The 16,778-nt window shown below is 42.5% G+C and overlaps 4 protein-coding genes across 4 annotated transcripts; all 4 read right to left on the bottom strand.

The window, feature by feature from the left end:
* Positions 1–594: 594 nt before the first annotated feature.
* Positions 595–2,104, bottom strand: LOC138190320 (farnesol dehydrogenase-like). Its single transcript, XM_046630180.2, has 5 exons — positions 1,730–2,104; positions 1,518–1,644; positions 1,303–1,432; positions 999–1,148; positions 595–870 (listed from the first exon to the last, which is right to left on the bottom strand). The coding sequence occupies exons 1-5, from the start codon at positions 2,088–2,090 to the stop codon at positions 829–831; spliced, it is 810 nt and encodes a 269-aa protein (XP_046486136.2). The 5' UTR covers positions 2,091–2,104; the 3' UTR covers positions 595–828.
* A 969-nt stretch (positions 2,105–3,073) lies between these two features.
* Positions 3,074–4,766, bottom strand: LOC124220848 (farnesol dehydrogenase-like). The gene is made up of 5 exons (XM_046630186.2): positions 4,223–4,766; positions 4,012–4,138; positions 3,574–3,712; positions 3,356–3,505; positions 3,074–3,177 (listed from the first exon to the last, which is right to left on the bottom strand). The coding sequence occupies exons 1-5, from the start codon at positions 4,521–4,523 to the stop codon at positions 3,136–3,138; spliced, it is 759 nt and encodes a 252-aa protein (XP_046486142.1). The 5' UTR covers positions 4,524–4,766; the 3' UTR covers positions 3,074–3,135.
* A 1,012-nt stretch (positions 4,767–5,778) lies between these two features.
* On the bottom strand, positions 5,779–7,241 carry LOC124220846 (farnesol dehydrogenase-like). The gene is made up of 5 exons (XM_046630184.1): positions 6,903–7,241; positions 6,689–6,815; positions 6,325–6,463; positions 6,098–6,247; positions 5,779–5,924 (listed from the first exon to the last, which is right to left on the bottom strand). Exons 1-5 carry the CDS (start codon positions 7,201–7,203, stop codon positions 5,880–5,882), a joined length of 762 nt encoding a protein of 253 aa, XP_046486140.1. The 5' UTR covers positions 7,204–7,241; the 3' UTR covers positions 5,779–5,879.
* A 743-nt stretch (positions 7,242–7,984) lies between these two features.
* LOC124220845 (farnesol dehydrogenase-like) lies at positions 7,985–9,388 on the bottom strand. The gene is made up of 5 exons (XM_046630183.2): positions 9,040–9,388; positions 8,846–8,972; positions 8,496–8,634; positions 8,278–8,427; positions 7,985–8,135 (listed from the first exon to the last, which is right to left on the bottom strand). The coding sequence occupies exons 1-5, from the start codon at positions 9,338–9,340 to the stop codon at positions 8,079–8,081; spliced, it is 774 nt and encodes a 257-aa protein (XP_046486139.1). The 5' UTR covers positions 9,341–9,388; the 3' UTR covers positions 7,985–8,078.
* Between the last annotated feature and the right edge of the window lie 7,390 nt (positions 9,389–16,778).

The following is a 16,778-nucleotide window of genomic DNA, read 5'->3' as shown; positions in this document are numbered from 1 at the left end:
GTCCCATCGTGAAATTTTGTTGGAAATACAACAAAAAAAATTCCCTGCAAGATTGAGCCCTTAATATTAATATTAAGTGCTCGCCCAAGGCATGTAAAGATTTCCCGCTTAAAATACACGTAAACTTCAATTTTTTTCTTTAAAACATCTACAGTTCAGAGGCATTCTATGGTGTAGTCTAGGACGTCAGTAGGTTTTCTTCGGAATGAAATGCTCTACAAAAGTGCTCACACCGGCGAAGTCGTACGGGCCACCCAAACCCAATTTTTTCATGAAATTCTTGTCTTTTTGCCCGTATCTCGTAAATAACAGGAGCTACAAAAAAAAAATATTCAACAAATTTGTAGGAAATTTTTGTAGAGCATTTCATTCCGAAGAAAACCTACTGACGTCCTAGACTACACCATAGAATGCCTCTGAACTGTAGATGTTTTAAAGAAAAAAATTGAAGTTTACGTGTATTTTAAGCGGGAAATCTTTACATGCCTTGGGCGAGCACTTAATATTAATATTAAGGGCTCAATCTTTCAGGGAATTTTTTTTGTTGTATTTCCAACAAAATTTCACGATGGGACCGAAAAAAAAAAATATAGTCCAAAAAAAAAGCACCCTAATGTATCATGTGATCAATGAAATGAAGTAAAACTCCGCAGAACTAATCCTAACTACCTGGGGATCCTATGATCACCCACGTACATAGGTAGATACACATTGATTACAATCTCACATTATTTAAATTGTGAAAGGACCACACTTATTATTGAACAGCGATGCCGAGAGCTTTCAGAGAATGTGTGTATGTATCCGTCTGCATCTTGGTTGCACTTCTTATGCATTTTCACCAACTGGACGTATCGACAATTCCGTCACCTAAGTAGAAAAAAAAATTCCATAAACATACTGTTAATAAAATTGGGTTGAAGTCGTTGTCGAATATACGAGTTTACATGAAAATGTGAAAATGCCGAAGAAAATATTATACGGCAAAAATGATCAACCTGAACATCCTCTGGTGTACCCAAAACGTAGAGAACACCATCAGCTATACTTTTTGGCTGAAGATGAGGAATATTGTCTAGAAAATGTTCGGGGTTGGGGACCCCAGATGCCCGCATGATGTCCGTCTTCACGAATCCTGGACTGACGCTCTGAGAAAATAAAATGATAACTACCAGCCACCATCTACCGCACCTTTCAAACTTAGTAGTAACGATGATGTAAAAACTACATGTCGTCGACTCAATCGGCCTTTTCGAGCCAAGAACCATACTGGATTATTTCGTGTTCTGTAAGCCCTCTCACCGTAATTTTTATCCTGCTATTCGCAACTGCGAGCTCTCGTCTCACCGTCTCGGTCATTATCGTGATCGCGAATTTAGTCGCTGGATACAGACTCGCATTTCCCATAAAAGGAAGCCAGTGTCCGTCCATGCTATAGACGCATAAAACATGTTTTTTTTTTCTACAATCAGTAATCGATGGATACGAAGGTATCACGGTGACTTGTCATTGATCACCTGTTTATATTGATGATGTGACCGGCGACGTTACGCCTCTGCATGGAATCCACGGCTTCCCGAACGCAAACTGCTGTTGCCAAGACGTTGAGGTCGAGTAGCTTCCGGAACTCTTCAACGTTGCCGTCTGGAAAAAGAAGAAAACAAGGAATGAGAAACAGGCAATAAATTGATGATTCAGAACTTGACGTTTCTTTACCTCATCTTCTCACCTATAACACGTTTGACGCTCCATATGGCGGCGTTGTTGACAAGGATATCAATGCCTCCTAATTCGTTATCGACCCACTTCAAAGTCTTGAGAAGTTCCTCGGTATTGGTTATGTCACACTGCCTCGCATAGAACTTCCCTTTTGCTTCCTGATTGCTTACCGATAACGCTTCCAGGTTCTCTAACCTTCTGGCAACGCCAACAACGATGAGACCTTCTTTTAGAAAGGCTTCCGCAATTGCTGCACCGATTCCTGAACTCGCACCCGTTACAACAGCAACTTTATTCACCCAACGATCCATATTTCGAGCGACAATCAGACTGATACGCCTCTGAGTATATCGCCACTCTTTAAATATCATTTACGTTCAGTGACGCGCACTATTGCGTCCGATCTTCGTTACACTCACATTTACAAGCTCGCTGCTCTTGATTACTTGATTGGTAGATTTAAAGTGGTCCAAAATATTACATCATGCTGCGACGAAGGAACGGACTCCACCGAATGCTTAGGAGGCGTATCAACCTGCTAATCTTTTTTCTGTTTTCGCGAATATACATCATTGTTTTAGCTATTATTTTTGGCTGAAGGTGTGGAGGGTCGTTGAAATAACTTTTCTGATTGGGAATGCTCGTTCATGTTGATCATGACGTATCATGATCTGATTCTGTGCAGGAATCATTTGACAATTCGACAAGATAATTATTTCGGAACTTCCAATAATAGTATCGACATCGTATGTTCGCAAAAGTTGCCAACACAAGAGATTCTAATACAGTTGCATCTATAGAAATATACCCGCTGTAGAACGTCAGGTGGTCTGCTAACCCACAATCACAATTATCATTTTAGGTTCATCAAATATTTTCAGTCTAAAGTTAATCAAAATAAACGAATTTCGTACTATCCACTCGGCAAACATACGTACCTACTTTAATCGTCGCGGTTTCAAGTACCGAATTCTATCAACAATACTTACCTAATGAAAAAGTTATTCCTCTATGATAAGATAACGTGGATTATTATTCGACTGAATCCAATTCCAGAAAATTAGATAACTTGTCTGGAAAATTGAACGCAATATGTTACGCAAAATGTTAACGATGATTAGATTGCTACGAGGCTGCGCAAGGATCAAACAACCGGTGTGGATATCCATAGCTCCAAGAAACTAATAAAGCATGGATTTGTCATGACAAAACTGTTATTAGGAGATTTTTAGCCAGCAGACTGTGAATCTGATCGCAGTTGTAGCTATCATTGGACTACTCATTCGATGTTTTCCTTTCTGTTCGATATCTAAGAACGAGTATCACAGGATCCATATTAAAAAGTGACTCAAAATAGTTGAGAAGACAATTTATAATCGATGATACAATATTAAACATTTCATGGAAGGATTGCACCTAAGTCGATTCGCCACCAGGGCGAATAATGATTTCTGTCACCTGTTGGTATGAAACAAAATTTACAATTAAATAATGGCAAAAGACATTCAAGAGTCTTAGGTATAAAAATACTAGTTCGAGACTTACAGCTCAGTATACCAACTTTTACGGAACTTTATCGGTCAGCTGCATAATTTGAAAAATTATTCACGAATCTAATAACGAATGGTTTACAGACCTGAACAATATTTCGGGTTCCCAGAACGTAAGATACGGCGTTAACCACATCCTTGACATCAAGGTGGGGGGTTGATTGGAAGAACTTATCAGCATTGGGAAAATCTCCCGCTTGCATAATATCCGTCTCAACGAATCCAGGACTGATGCTCTGAAAGGATGCTAAGACTCCAGAAATCTGCCAGGTGAATTAGTACAAAAATCTAATAACCCTCATACCGTTATTTTTATTTTATTCTTGGGGTCGGTGGCGAGCTCCATTCGGACCGTTTCAGTCAGCGCAGTGACGGCGTGTTTACTGGGTACATATATACTTGATGCAAAACCATCAAAGGTGGGAATTATGTGCCCGGCAACGCTGTGCAAAAATAGTTTCAATCATAAGATTCCGATCTCATCAAATGTTGAACAAAATTATGTCCAAGGAAGAAAATTCGAAGAAAGTACCAAGCGTTGAACATTCAGATTCGCAAATCCATTTGGCCATTTGAGATAGACACACTTATTTGGCCAAAGTTATAAATTGTGGAATTCAATTGTGACCCTGAATTTTATTTACTGGAGCATCGTCAAGTAAATCCTCTGTAAAACGCCAAGAAAATCTTCTAGAATTCCTATCAATGATTCAAGAAGAATAAACGTCGTGGATGGTTATACCTATTGATGTTTACGATGTAACCTTCGACGTCACGGCTCTTCATCGAAGCGACGGCTTCTCTGGTGGCTATGGCCATAGCGAGTACATTCACTTCAAGAATACTGCGAAGGGAATCGACGTCAGCGTCTGAAAGAATGCAGTGAGTGAAACGATACGAGTCTGACGAATTCCCTTACAACGAAAATTGGCGCTTCTTCCGGAGTGGCTTACCTATGATTTTTTTGGAATTAGAGATACCGGCGTTGTTCACGAGAATGTCGACGCCCCCGAGCTCGGCCTTCACCCATTTGAAGGCATCCAGCAGCTCTTCTTCCTTCCGGACGTCGCACTTTCTCGGGTAAAGCTTCCCCGGAGTCCCTTCGAGGCTCGCCGCCAAAGCTTGCAGCTTTTCCAAACGCCTCGCCAGTCCCACGACCTGAACTCCGGCCTCGACGAGGCCCTCGACAATCGCGGCACCGATTCCTGAGCTCGCTCCAGTTACCACGGCGACTTTTCCGGCCCAACGATCCATGGCTTTTCGAGTGTTGAAGGTGACTGAAAACGATCCGCCCACTCAATCGATTGCACGAGAAACCGCAGTGTATCTACCCGTTGCGCCAAGATAAGATTGTACGGTTTTGGGGATGACTGTCGCTCTCGTTTGCAGTAACACTTTTCCGTTCTCTAAAGGTATGCAGTTTACAGTCCGATACTTGAAACAGGTAATCGTATAAACTGTGAGGCACGATAGGAAGTATCGATCGAACGATTCGCGTAAAGTCGGCAAATTTTGTGGATTAGATTTGATATGCTTACAGTCCTAATCTCTCTGAATTGCAATCTTTTTTATTATGCCTTCGGATTAGATAAAGTTTGCACACGTAACAGAGAGTTGTGTTGAGTTCGACTAAATATTGTTCGTTTACGAGAGAGCCGACTCGCCTGGATAATTTTTATTTAATTAATTATTTAATTGAAATACACTCCAAAGCTCTGCTTCGTTTTTGACGTCACGCTGCCTGACACCAAGGTTTACCCTTAGCTCCACCAAAGCTCCTTGAGAATTCTTCTAATCTCCCCAAATATTTGGTCAATCCGACTACCAGGACACTTGCCTTGATGAAAGCCTCAGCAATCATACCGCTGAGTCCTGCACTCGCCCAGGATTACGAGGGTGACTTTACCGGGTCAAATATCAATTTCACTTCGTGCCTTGAAGCTTGCAGAAGCAGCAATCACATTTCCGGTGCTTCAACTCGTTACAGGCAGAGTGCGTTCAATACGTTACACTTAATGATGGACCTGAATGTTTTACTTACATCAGGTGAGCTTAACTCATCTATGTATCAATACCGTGCTCTCACTTAACCACATATCTGAACTTATTTAGGAACAAGCTGGTGATAGCCTTTGTACTTATTTTGCAATGACAATGGAAGAAGAAATTCGCTGAATTGACTGCCAATTTTCATTTCACCGAACCAAGAAACAAGCTAGAATACGGCGACACGATTGAAGAAAATGAAAAACAGAGACCAGTGCAGTATTTTTTGTTATTGGGTGATTAGCTACTACTTCGTTTCAATTCAAAGAATGCTGAATACTCAGAGTGTATGTGTACCCTGAATTGCATACAATTAGGGGTCCTTGCGGTGCGCATCGACGTTATCTGGTAAAAAAAAATCATTTGCCATGTGCAAAATTTTCAACTCATTTGTGTGACACTTTCAAAGTTTCAATAATTGTTTTGCAGGATTTGCGGGATGAAAAAAAATGAAAAGTTCAGATCAGTTTCAATCATTTGTAATCTTTATATTTTCGAGAACATCTTACACTGTATGATACGATTCTATAGATTTAATCGATGATCTGCATATCGGACACAATGCTAATCAAGAAGTTGACCAGTGGGACGTACCGTCAATTCTGTCACCTGTATTTTCAAAGAACAAGATCAATTCGGTGATGAATAAGAACATTCAAGATTGTGAGCATAAAAAGACCGGTTTAAGTTTGCACGATTGCTTATCAACTTCAATGGTACCTTGTCGGTTGACTGTAAATTTTAAAAATAACGACGAACTTTGAAATAAGCAATTCACAGACCTGGACAACATTCCGAGTTCCCAGAACGTAGAGCGTAGCATTAGCAATGTCCTTAGAATCAAGGTGGGGAATTGATTCGAAGAAATTATCAGCATTCGGGACGTTTGACGCGTGAACGATATCCGTCTTAGTGAACCCGGGACTGATGCTCTGGAAGGATAATTCCGTAATTATAATTGCGTAAATGTGAGAAATAAAAACATACGAGAATCTAAAATATTCCATACCGTTATTTTAATCTTGTTGTTGGGATCAGCGGCGAGTTCTTGTCGCACGGTCGCAGTCAGTGCAGTAACGGCGTATTTACTAGGTATGTACATGCTCGTTGGAAAATTGGGGTTCGGGGATACCGGGTGACCACGGGTACTGAGTAACAAAAATAGTTCTAATGACGAGGTACTCAGGTTACCAGATAGTAAATACATTCATACGTGCAGAGAAGAAAATTGTAAGTTCAATTCTCGAACACCATTTCTGACCCAGGCTTGTGTTTAACGTGATATTGGCTGGTGAATCTGAGTTGGAAGAGCGATGAAATTCTCTACAATTCTTGATAAGAATGAAAGAGCCATAAACGGGGAGCATGGTTACCTATTGATGTTGACAATGTAACCTTCGACGTCACGGCTCTTCATCGAAGCGACGGCTTCTCTAATGGCTATGGCCATGGCGAGTACATTCACTTCGAGAATACCGCGGAAGGAATCGACATTGTCGTCTGAAACAATGCGGTAAGTGAGAAAAGGGAAAGAGTCTGACGATTTCTTGTACCGTGATAACAGGTGCTTCTTCCGCAATGGCTCACCGATGATTTGCTTGGAATTAGAGATACCGGCGTTGTTCACGAGGATGTCGACGCCCCCGAGCTCGGCCTTAACCCACTTGAAGGCATCCAGCAGCTCTTCTTCCTTCCGGACGTCGCACTTTCTCGGGTAAAGCTTCCCCGGAGTCCCTTCGAGGCTCGCCGCCAAAGCTTGCAGCTTTTCCAAACGCCTCGCCAGTCCCACGACCTGAACTCCGGCCTCGACGAGGCCCTCGACAATCGCGGCACCGATTCCTGAGCTCGCTCCAGTTACAACGGCGACTTTCCCGGCCCAACGATCCATGGCTGTTCGAGTGTTGAAGATGACTGCAAATGGTTTGCCCACCTATTCGATCGAACGTGGAACCGCGATTTATCTGCCCTTGACGTGGAGATAAGATTACACCGCTTCGGGCGTAAAGACGGTTGTCTCATTTTCCATGCCACTTTTCTGATCTCTAACGATGTGCAGTCTATGGTCCGGCACTTGAAGCAGGCAATCGCAAGCGTGATGTTTGACAAAAATATCGATCGAACGATTCACATCAAGTCAACAAATTGTATGGATCAGATTTCACATGCTTGCAGCCCCGATTCTTCTGCCTTCCGATCTTTGTGCGTCATTTTTTCAGTAAATCATTAAAGCATATCGTGCTATCAGTTTGATCCAACGCACTCAGAATCACAGCCTAATTTTCGGTGTCACACAACCACATATGTCAAGTTCATCCTCAACTCCACCCATTCCTACTAACAATTCTTCTAACCTCTTCAAACGTTTTGATAATTTTAGTGACAGAACAATCGCCTCTACCAGAGTTTGCAAGATTATGGCACCGATTACTGCACTTGCCTCAATCACGATGATTGCTTTTTCGGATCAATGATTCATGGCCCTTCGAGTATTGCTGGTGAACTCCTGTCTCTCAGTGCAGAAGAGGTGGGCTCCATAAATTACACCTATCATGTCTTATCATAGACCCCGAATATATTTTTTTTCATCGCTGGAAGACATATTTTCTGTGTGCTCTAACTCTAGTCACCTCATTTTGCATATGACACAAAGATGAAAATAAGAACTCAAATAAGTTTCAACCAGTTTTAATCTTTGAATTATCGAGAATAGCTTACAATTCATGGGACAATATTATATAACGTTTAGTTAATGGTTTTTCATACCTAGCCCGATTTTGTCGACAGATGTTTAGCAGCGGGACAGATCGTCAATTCTGTCACCTGTATTTCCGAAAGACAGCACACAATCAATGTTGGCAAAAAACATTCAAGATCACATCACTAATTATCAAGTTTCATGACGCTTTTTCGGTCCATTGTGAATTTGAGTGATTGATTGCAAAATTGACTGTGATGTACGAACCTGAACAATACTTCGAGTTCCCAGAACGTATAGCATAGCGTCGGCAATGTTCTTGGGTTCAAGGTGGGCCGCTGCTTCGAAGTACTTATCAGCATTTGGGACGCCTGACGCCTGCATGATGTCTGTCTTAACCAACCCGGGACTGATGCTCTGGAAATGTCTCAAAATTGAACACGTCGGCGAAGTAAAACCGTATAAAAATATGGAAAACCTCATACCGTTATTTTGATTTTATTCGTTGGGTCAGCGGCGAGCTCCTTTCGTACAGTTTCGGTTAGTGCGGTGACGGCATATTTACTAGGCGCGTAAATACTCGTTGGATAATTGGTTCGCGGGGAAGATGCGTGCCCCAGGATACTGTGTAGAAATATTTCTAATGACGATTTAATTACTATTGAAGACACTGTGTCATGGGTAGAGCATAGAAGATCTTATAAACTACGAAATCCAATTGTCAGCATTATGTCCGACCAGATATTGACGAGTAAATCGGAGGAGAAACAACGCAGAAATATCTTCCACAATTCTAATTAACTGTCGAAGAGCAGAGAAACTCGAGAACTGTTACCTGTTGATGTTGATTATGTAACCTTCAACATTGCGGCTCTTCATTGAACCGACGGCCTCTCGAATGGATATGGCCATGGCGAGTACGTTCACTTCAAGAATATTACGAAGGGAAGGGACGTCTTCCTCTGAAAGCACGCAGAAAGTTAATCGAAAGGACGATCCTGAAAAATGGGTGCTTCCGTAGTAGCTCACCTATGAGTTTCTTATATTTACTAACACCGGCGTTGTTCACGAGGATGTCGACGCCCCCGAGCTCGGCCTTAACCCACTTGAAGGCATCCAGCAGCTCTTCTTCCTTCCGGACGTCGCACTTTCTCGGGTAAAGCTTCCCCGGAGTCCCTTCGAGGCTCGCCGCCAAAGCTTCCAGCTTTTCCAAACGCCTCGCCAGTCCCACGACCTGAACTCCGGCCTCGACGAGGCCCTCGACAATCGCGGCACCGATTCCTGAGCTCGCTCCAGTTACCACGGCGACTTTCCCGGCCCAACGATCCATGGCTGTTCGAGTGTTGAAGGGGACTGAAAACGACCTGCCCACCCAATCGATTGCACGAGAAACCGCAGTGTATTTACCCGTCAAGTCAAGATAAGATCATACCGATTTGGGCGTGAATGTGGCCGTTCTGTTTATCGTAACACTATTCTTAGAACCCGGTACTTCAAACAGGTAATTACTAGCGTGACATGCGATAAAAAGTATCGATCGAACGATTCGAGTCAAGTGTCTAGACTCAGCGGCACCTTGGAGGTCCCAAGGGACTTGGGTTTCGATGTTCTAAGTAGCAGAGGAGCGAGTAACTTAATAATGAGCAGGAAATCATGCGTGGTCAATAATATACGATGTTTAAGGAAAGAAAAACTACAGTCCTCGATAAGCTGGTTAAGCCAATACCACGAGTGATGAGTCGAAAACTCAAGACTCTTTGAGTGGAAGAGGATATACACACAATGTCTATCCTCCAGAAAATAACGAACCAACAAGGAGTCAAATCTATCATTTGTCCTGCCTGTTTCGCTGTATAACCAGAATCAATTATCTAAAATATCTCAAGTCAGTTAGAATCAGCTAGAATCAGGTAATTCTCAATTATCCGCAGCAAACACTTAACGAAATATATACAATTCATAAATTTTCCAACCTTTCTCTTTACAGTTTGTAAGAAATACGAACAGCATGAGGAATGTGGGGAAATTGAAGAAACAGGGATCCCTTATCAGTAAAGAGATTCGAAAAGCGTCACCGCGGTTTGCCCCCGAGGGATCGAACTCGCGAAATCTTTTCAAATATGTTTGGTCGTGTAAAGTATAAGAATGCAGGGGGTGGGAAAAGTGCGACTTTGCTTTTCGCCGATAATTGAATTCCCCCTTAAGGGATTGAATTTCAGGTTATCCGTCGCTTATAGGATAGGTATATATTAATTCTCGACCTCGGTACACGTCGAATTCACCGTCTCCTGCCACTGCACCGCGACGTCGTACTTTTAGAGCAAATTTAAACTCGTCAACATCTCCGCACTTCAAGAAACCAATTACCACAGCTCTCGGGTGCTAGTTTTCTTTCACGTCGACGTCCCAGCTGTGCAGTTCCTTTTTCCTTTCGTTTTTCAGCTTTTCATCTAACACTTTCATCCCTGCATCCCCGCTTCTGCTTCTCCGATCCGTCGTATCAGAACCGGATTTCACCAACTCTTAAAAAGTGGTAACCGAAACATTTATCCTCAAACTCGACTTTCGTAATTGGAAAACGTGAAAGGAAGAAACAGAACGATTCAGTTTTTTCCGAGACTTTTTTTTGCCTCGGCCAAAAATACTGACCGTCTCTATTTTTACCGATTCGTCTAATTCCAGACACACTGTTTTATTCTAAGACTCCAGGGCAACGTTCACCTGTGCGTGTGCTCTACATAGACGAGAAACGCGGTGTAAATTGAACTATTGTGGCGTTAAGGAGGAAACACGTTTTCATTGACGTCGCGCGACTGCGCTTCGCGAAACTTTCTAACTCGGGCTTGTCCTTTTCATCTTCTTCCGCGATCACAAATATTGGCAAAGCAATTTCCATTTGCAAACATCTGTGTGTACGAATTACCGATTGCAATGCTGAGACGATTCGGCTCCTCTACAGCGATTGTCTAAGGAAAACAGGACGAGTGATTGATTTTAACGACACCCATCCACGAACCAGTGAACTTAAAACAGAATATATTTCGATCAGAATCCTACGAGGGTCTAACCTTGTTTGCTGTTTAATCGAATTCTATTCCGCACGTAAACCCGCGGTTTTCCTACGCTCGGAAACGCTCATCAGATTATCGCTGATTAGAATTTGGGAGTGCGAACCCCGAGCGAAGTGGAAAAAATTGAGGTAGGCCATCCACTCGACAACGAGCTGCATGTATAATAAAATTTAATTAAAGACCGTAACATTTCAAAGACCAAACAGAGGATTCTGTGAATTTTATTCGAAAGATGATTTTTCTACACACTTTTTTGGTGAAGAAGAGCACGTACGTACAATTCAACTATTCATTGATCGATGCGCCGGTTCTACGGATGAAAAATTCTTATCGAGGAATGAGTAATATATTCGAAGATGTACGCTACATAGGTAGATAATATAATGTAAGGCGTAGCTGGTGGTTCGCCAAATTCTTGATACGTTACATGTAGCCAAAAGCCTGAATGAATGTCTCGCAAAATGTTCGCCCCTTCGAGTCTTCAAATCCCCAAAGCGACAGCTTGCAAATAGCCTAGCCCAACGTAGACGACAACTATATTTGTCTTTGACTTTTATCTTCTTTCCTGCTTTTCTCCTCCCCATCGGTATCGTTGTCCCCCTTCCAGCATTTCTCGTCGGTGAAAATTCGTCATCCCTCATCCGGATGATTTCTTGAAAGTGAAAACAGGGAAACAAAATGCTGAAATGTTCTTTCGCCGTTGGGAAAAGACTGGAGAAACGGATCATGTATATTTATAAAAAAATTAAATCCGACCATGCGAGGGATGATTAATAGACTTGGTAGAAAGTTTCGTTTCGCAAAGTTCTTTGGGTTTGCTTTTCTGGGATGCACGTACATGATAGTTTTGTAATATCGCTGTCGGCGTGTCGGAAAAAAACAGAATTTTATCGTCATCAACGAATCGCATCCGTGGAGAGAGAGAGTACTATACCCATACCTAACGTATCAGATATACCCAACGAGGTGTAAGATTGACGTGAAATCAATTAATTTCAATTAATTCCGCACAATAGACTGTCGGTCATAATTGGCACGCGATAATTTTCATCAATTTCCATCCTCTCCGGCTCCACTTTCCACCTTCGGCTTTTCTCCTCATCTTTATTATCCGTACCGTCATGACAAAAACCCCTCTCCATCAAATTGTCGAGAGATAAAGAGAGACAGCGAATACGGCGACCAACCGAATCCGCGATTAATCAGTCACCCGCTGATTGTTGTATAACCGGAAGAATTCGTCAACCTGTTATAATATTTTACTTTTGCGTTATTATACCTATTGGTTCGTGGCTGGTTCATGCCTCGAAGACTAATCGCGCAAGCTCTGCGCCCGGTTTCCTTGCAACCCAGCCGGAATCTCTCCTTGGGGCGCTGAAATTTAGGTGGGATTAATTCCGTGATTGGAACCCGAGGACAAGAGGCGATTCCCCCCCCCCCCCCCCCCCCCCCCCCCGGGTTAACAAAGTATTACGTCTCTCACAGTGTCGGTTCTGCAGGATGCTCGGTGAGTGTCCCAATTCCAGTTGTGTCTGCGCCTAAGCGAGGGGATGATTAATGTAGAAATTGCGGGACATGTTGACTCTCGGCAAAACGACGGGTAATCCGGAAGGATGGAAAAACAATAAGAGAATAAAGTTTGCGAAAGCATATTTTCCAGCATCTTATACAGATCCTGAAACGGTGATCAGTTTATACCGAAAGCTCTCGCACAGCCAGCGCGAAGGACAAAAAGGTTTAACTCGCCCACTTCGTGCGATATCCAGAATCTTGAGAAGTCCCGGGATTTTCCCCGGAGGCAGTTCGACACGAGGAGCTTATGGTGGAAGACGAAAAAACCGACGACGAATATACGTCGACACTGGATCTATAGACACGTGGTGCGGTTTGCGTGGGACGGAGGTCATCATAGGGAGGTTTAAATGTAGATACGTTGATACGTTAGGGGTGGAGTTTTATCTTGAATAACATATTCTTGTACCGAGAGTCGGGAAGGTGGTATTGTCACCGACGACGAAAAAAATCACCGCAAGAAACTGATCGGCTGACTTTTTCAACGCGGTTAAGAAAGTGAAAACGACGAGAGACGCGAGAGGGAGGAAAGAAGAGGATGCCTCGTTTTATAAATCTTTGACGCTAGTTTTCCGCTCGTCCTACCGATGCGGAGAAAGAAGACGTTACGAGAAATTTTTAAAAAGAAACAGTAGAAGCAAGGAAAAAGAAAATACATCAGCTACTGGTTGGATTCAATTTCTGTTCGTTCTTTTTCTCTTCGGATCGAATCTTCGTCTCTCGCTTCTTGGTAACGGCAAGAGAGTGAAAATCTTCAAGAGTTTGGAACAGGTGTAAGGCGCAATACGTCTCGTGGAAAGTCGAACATCCTCGAAGGCACGACTTTTCCGTAGGAGTAAAATATTTGCCAAACTTTTCCTTTACCTTTTTCTACTCCTTCTTCTTCTCTTATTCTTATTCACCTTGTAGTCCCTGTCTCTCCGGCCTCAATGCCGTCCGGGGAATCACCCCCATATCGACTTGGACAACAATGCCAATCTCTTTGCGGATGAGATGGTAATGTAAACAGCCCTCGTACCTACTATGTGTGGGTTATATAACTAGGCCAACGGTGACCCGCCGCCGATCCATGTATCCGGCATATCTACCCTGGATCTACAGGGTGTGGAAAACGCAGAACTGTTACAAAGGTGGGTTAAATTTACGAGTCGAGAGGTCCGGAGATGTTGCCGAGTATAAGGTACCTCGTGTACCAACTTCGGATCCCTTGATTAAACGCTTTCCCGCAATACTGAACTCGGAAGAGGACGGCTTGCGTTTCCTCTCCACCATGATTCAGCAACGTCTGTGAATCAAAGATGCCGAGAGTTTCGAATTAGCATCCGAAAGCTCTTGAAATTGCGGTCTGATTTTTATAAATCGTGTGGGAGAAAGTGACAGGATAGCTGGAATCTAAACGTTGAATCAAATTAGCCGAAGGTGTTGTGCGGGTGAATTTCGCAGGCGAACCGCTACTTGCGAATATCGCCTCTGTTTCCGGCGCCTGATCTCTACCAGGTTGGAGTTGGTTTCTGGTGCAGATTCGAGAAAGCCTCACACACCTTCGCCGGGATGATTATCAACTCCTCTAGGCTTCAGAATGTTGTTGACTATGCAGTCCGGATCCGTTCCCCGTTACCAGACAGTCGCGTATGCACACACTCCGGATGATAACCGCCTTCCAAACAATAAGCGAACTCCGGCCATCAGCGACAGAACGTAACGCGCCTCCGGCAATATTCCACCCTTGTTGAGCTAGGCGGTGGTTAAATCGAAATCATCGTAAATGCATGGAAAACTTCACTTCTCAAGTTTATCATCAATTCTGTAAAGTCGGTTTAAAATTCGAACACCATCTCTCGACCGATCAATTTTTTCCCTAACCCTCCCAACTCAATCGGATGAAAAAAGTTTACAAACAAGTACGTGATAAAAGAAAGATTTGAAAATTGAAAGCTAAACTTGTCAAGTTATATCTGTTCGAAAATGTTTCTGTGATCCGGTGAAAAAATTCATACTTCTTGAACGTAAAAGTTTCCCTGATACTTTGGAACACTGCATGCAAGACACTTGCTATAAAAAAAAAAAAAAAAAAAAAAAAAACGGTCCCTTTCATTTTATAATATAAACAGTTTAAATATCGAGATTCGATTCCTGTGAAAAGTTTTTCTTTTTTCTTCTTTCTCTCTGTTTCTTCCTATTCGACAACGGACTTCTTTCCTGGCATCGAATAATACATTATATGTATATCGAGAGTGATTGATCAACGATTATAGAGTACGGCGGTCTGGCGAGACTCGAGATTTAAGATTACACCTTAACCGTCCGGAATAGTCTCGCAACCTCGGATGAAAACGGCCGGCAGAAGTCAGGAGGATGTCAAGGCGAGGAAGTAGGAGAGAATGGCTGTAGTCAGACGGGGCGGAGGGAAGGACGCCGTGGTGAGGGATGAAGGGGGCGGGGGGGGGGGGGGGAGGGGAGGGTAAGGGTTGAACGAGATGCCAGAGGAGGCACTTCAAGATGGCATCATCAGCGATATTCACCGCCGCCGCCGCCGCCGCCGCCGCTTTCTTGCGAGCCCAATAACCTACATTCTCCTGTATAACAGCCGACAGGTACAAAGCCAGTCAGCGAAGCTTTACCTTCCCCAAAAAGTCACCCCGGCCGGAAACCCGAATGTGCAGTTTTTGCCTGTTTGCTCAGTCAAACAATGCGGTATATATGTAGATGTTAAAGGATGGAGGCGAAAACTTTCACTCGCAATGTGTTTTCAATTGTTATTAACTTTAACTGTTGTAATTCCATTTGTAAATACACCCAAGATGGACAAATATTTGACAATTTAAGCTTTTGTAGTTGGGTACGGATAATCGCAGAGTCAACGTTTGCTCTTCGCATTGTTGCAACCGGTTGCGAGAGATTCGTAATTACATTTAACCGCGTTTTTTTTTTTTTTTTTTTTTTTTTTTTAGGAAAATCAAAGTCTAATTGAAAATTGGAATGGATATTAGGAAGCTTGTCATATTTGTGCGGATAAGCGCGACTTGAACTTGTCGTTTTTGTGAATGTGTGTGCAGTAATTAATCCTCGGTATATTTATACAGTATGCTGCACTTGACACGCAGGTTTATTTACAGGTTGCGGAAAAATAAGCGAAAAAAAGAAAAAGCTTGGAAAAAATAAGGAGAGAATTTAGAAAAACGAAAAATTTAATCATAAAACTACTCGAACCTCTACCCTCAGGTTTCCTTTATAGATTGTGCCACGTGGTTCACCGCGGCACAATGCGAATCTTATAGAACGGAGACCCTGCTCAAAAAGGGGACTCTGAAAGACTTAATTAAAAATGCCAGCTGTATTCTCAGCTGAAGGCCGATAGGATCTATGTATACATACTTCTATGTATGTACAATCATTCTTTCGTCAAATAGAGGCAGTACATAATGTACAGTTATCGGTAAATCAAGTAAATTCAGGGTGAAACGAAATTTCGTCGATTTACAGTGAATGAAGAAAAAAAAATAAAGATTTAGTCGAGGAGAGTGATAAAAAGACGACAAATTATTGACGCCTTGCACATTCCTTTTCATTTACTGTATTTTTCAAAAAAATTCGAGAGAAAGTATATATATATATATTTTTAAATTAACAACGAACAATTTGGGTGCAGCAATTTGTCGCAAAGTGCTCCTGTGAGAAAGGCCGACGAACTTTTAATTATAATTCCTCGTAAATCCCGGTCAGCGGTAGTTGCAGAAGGGTTTTCATCGTTGAACGATTAAATTCGATCGGTATATCAGTCGATTTATATTCTTATTACGATATTATATTATATTGGAATACCATTATTAATGCTGATTTATCGTAGAATCTCTGGGTTAGTTCTGAAACGTATACGGGATGTTGTACGTATACTTTTACAAACGACATCATATACGAACTGTCGGGAAGAGACCCTAAAGCGAACGGAAAGACGTTCGCAATCGCAAACCGATCCATAAAACATGTCGCAATGTAATTCCGCGCGGCTATGATTTTAATAAGAAAGTCGTCTCGATCTCTCCCCATCAGTCCTCAACATTCCCGATCTTACGATCTAATCGATTTTCGCGTCCTCCTTTGGCTTTTTGTTAAAATTCAAAATAC

This window comes from Neodiprion pinetum, chromosome 6, assembly GCF_021155775.2.
Source record: "Neodiprion pinetum isolate iyNeoPine1 chromosome 6, iyNeoPine1.2, whole genome shotgun sequence".
Classification (NCBI taxonomy): domain Eukaryota; kingdom Metazoa; phylum Arthropoda; class Insecta; order Hymenoptera; family Diprionidae; genus Neodiprion; species Neodiprion pinetum.
Note: the sequence above shows the minus strand (reverse complement) of the source record. Positions and strands in the feature narration are given on the sequence as shown.

What these genes read in the sequence shown, in the direction of transcription:
- LOC124220845 (XM_046630183.2), bottom strand. Translation starts at nt 9,340, where the DNA reads ATGGATCGTTGGGCCGGGAAAGTCGCCGTGGTAACTGGAGCGAGCTCA. An exon ending in TAAATATAAGAAACTCATAG is followed by an intron (nt 8,973 to 9,039) that starts GTGAGCTACTAC and finishes GCGTGCTTTCAG; the next exon opens with AGGAAGACGTCCCTTCCCTT. An exon ending in GAACTCGAAGTATTGTTCAG is followed by an intron (nt 8,136 to 8,277) that starts GTTCGTACATCA and finishes TCGGAAATACAG; the next exon opens with GTGACAGAATTGACGATCTG.
- LOC124220848 (XM_046630186.2), bottom strand. Translation starts at nt 4,523, where the DNA reads ATGGATCGTTGGGCCGGAAAAGTCGCCGTGGTAACTGGAGCGAGCTCA. An exon ending in TAATTCCAAAAAAATCATAG is followed by an intron (nt 4,139 to 4,222) that starts GTAAGCCACTCC and finishes GCATTCTTTCAG; the next exon opens with ACGCTGACGTCGATTCCCTT. An exon ending in AGAATAAAATAAAAATAACG is followed by an intron (nt 3,506 to 3,573) that starts GTATGAGGGTTA and finishes GCATCCTTTCAG; the next exon opens with AGCATCAGTCCTGGATTCGT.
- LOC124220846 (XM_046630184.1), bottom strand. Translation starts at nt 7,203, where the DNA reads ATGGATCGTTGGGCCGGGAAAGTCGCCGTTGTAACTGGAGCGAGCTCA. An exon ending in TAATTCCAAGCAAATCATCG is followed by an intron (nt 6,816 to 6,902) that starts GTGAGCCATTGC and finishes GCATTGTTTCAG; the next exon opens with ACGACAATGTCGATTCCTTC. An exon ending in GAACTCGGAATGTTGTCCAG is followed by an intron (nt 5,925 to 6,097) that starts GTCTGTGAATTG and finishes TTGAAAATACAG; the next exon opens with GTGACAGAATTGACGGTACG.
- LOC138190320 (XM_046630180.2), bottom strand. Translation starts at nt 2,090, where the DNA reads ATGATATTTAAAGAGTGGCGATATACTCAGAGGCGTATCAGTCTGATT. An exon ending in ATAGCAGGATAAAAATTACG is followed by an intron (nt 1,149 to 1,302) that starts GTGAGAGGGCTT and finishes TTATTTTCTCAG; the next exon opens with AGCGTCAGTCCAGGATTCGT. An exon ending in GTACACCAGAGGATGTTCAG is followed by an intron (nt 871 to 998) that starts GTTGATCATTTT and finishes TTTTCTACTTAG; the next exon opens with GTGACGGAATTGTCGATACG.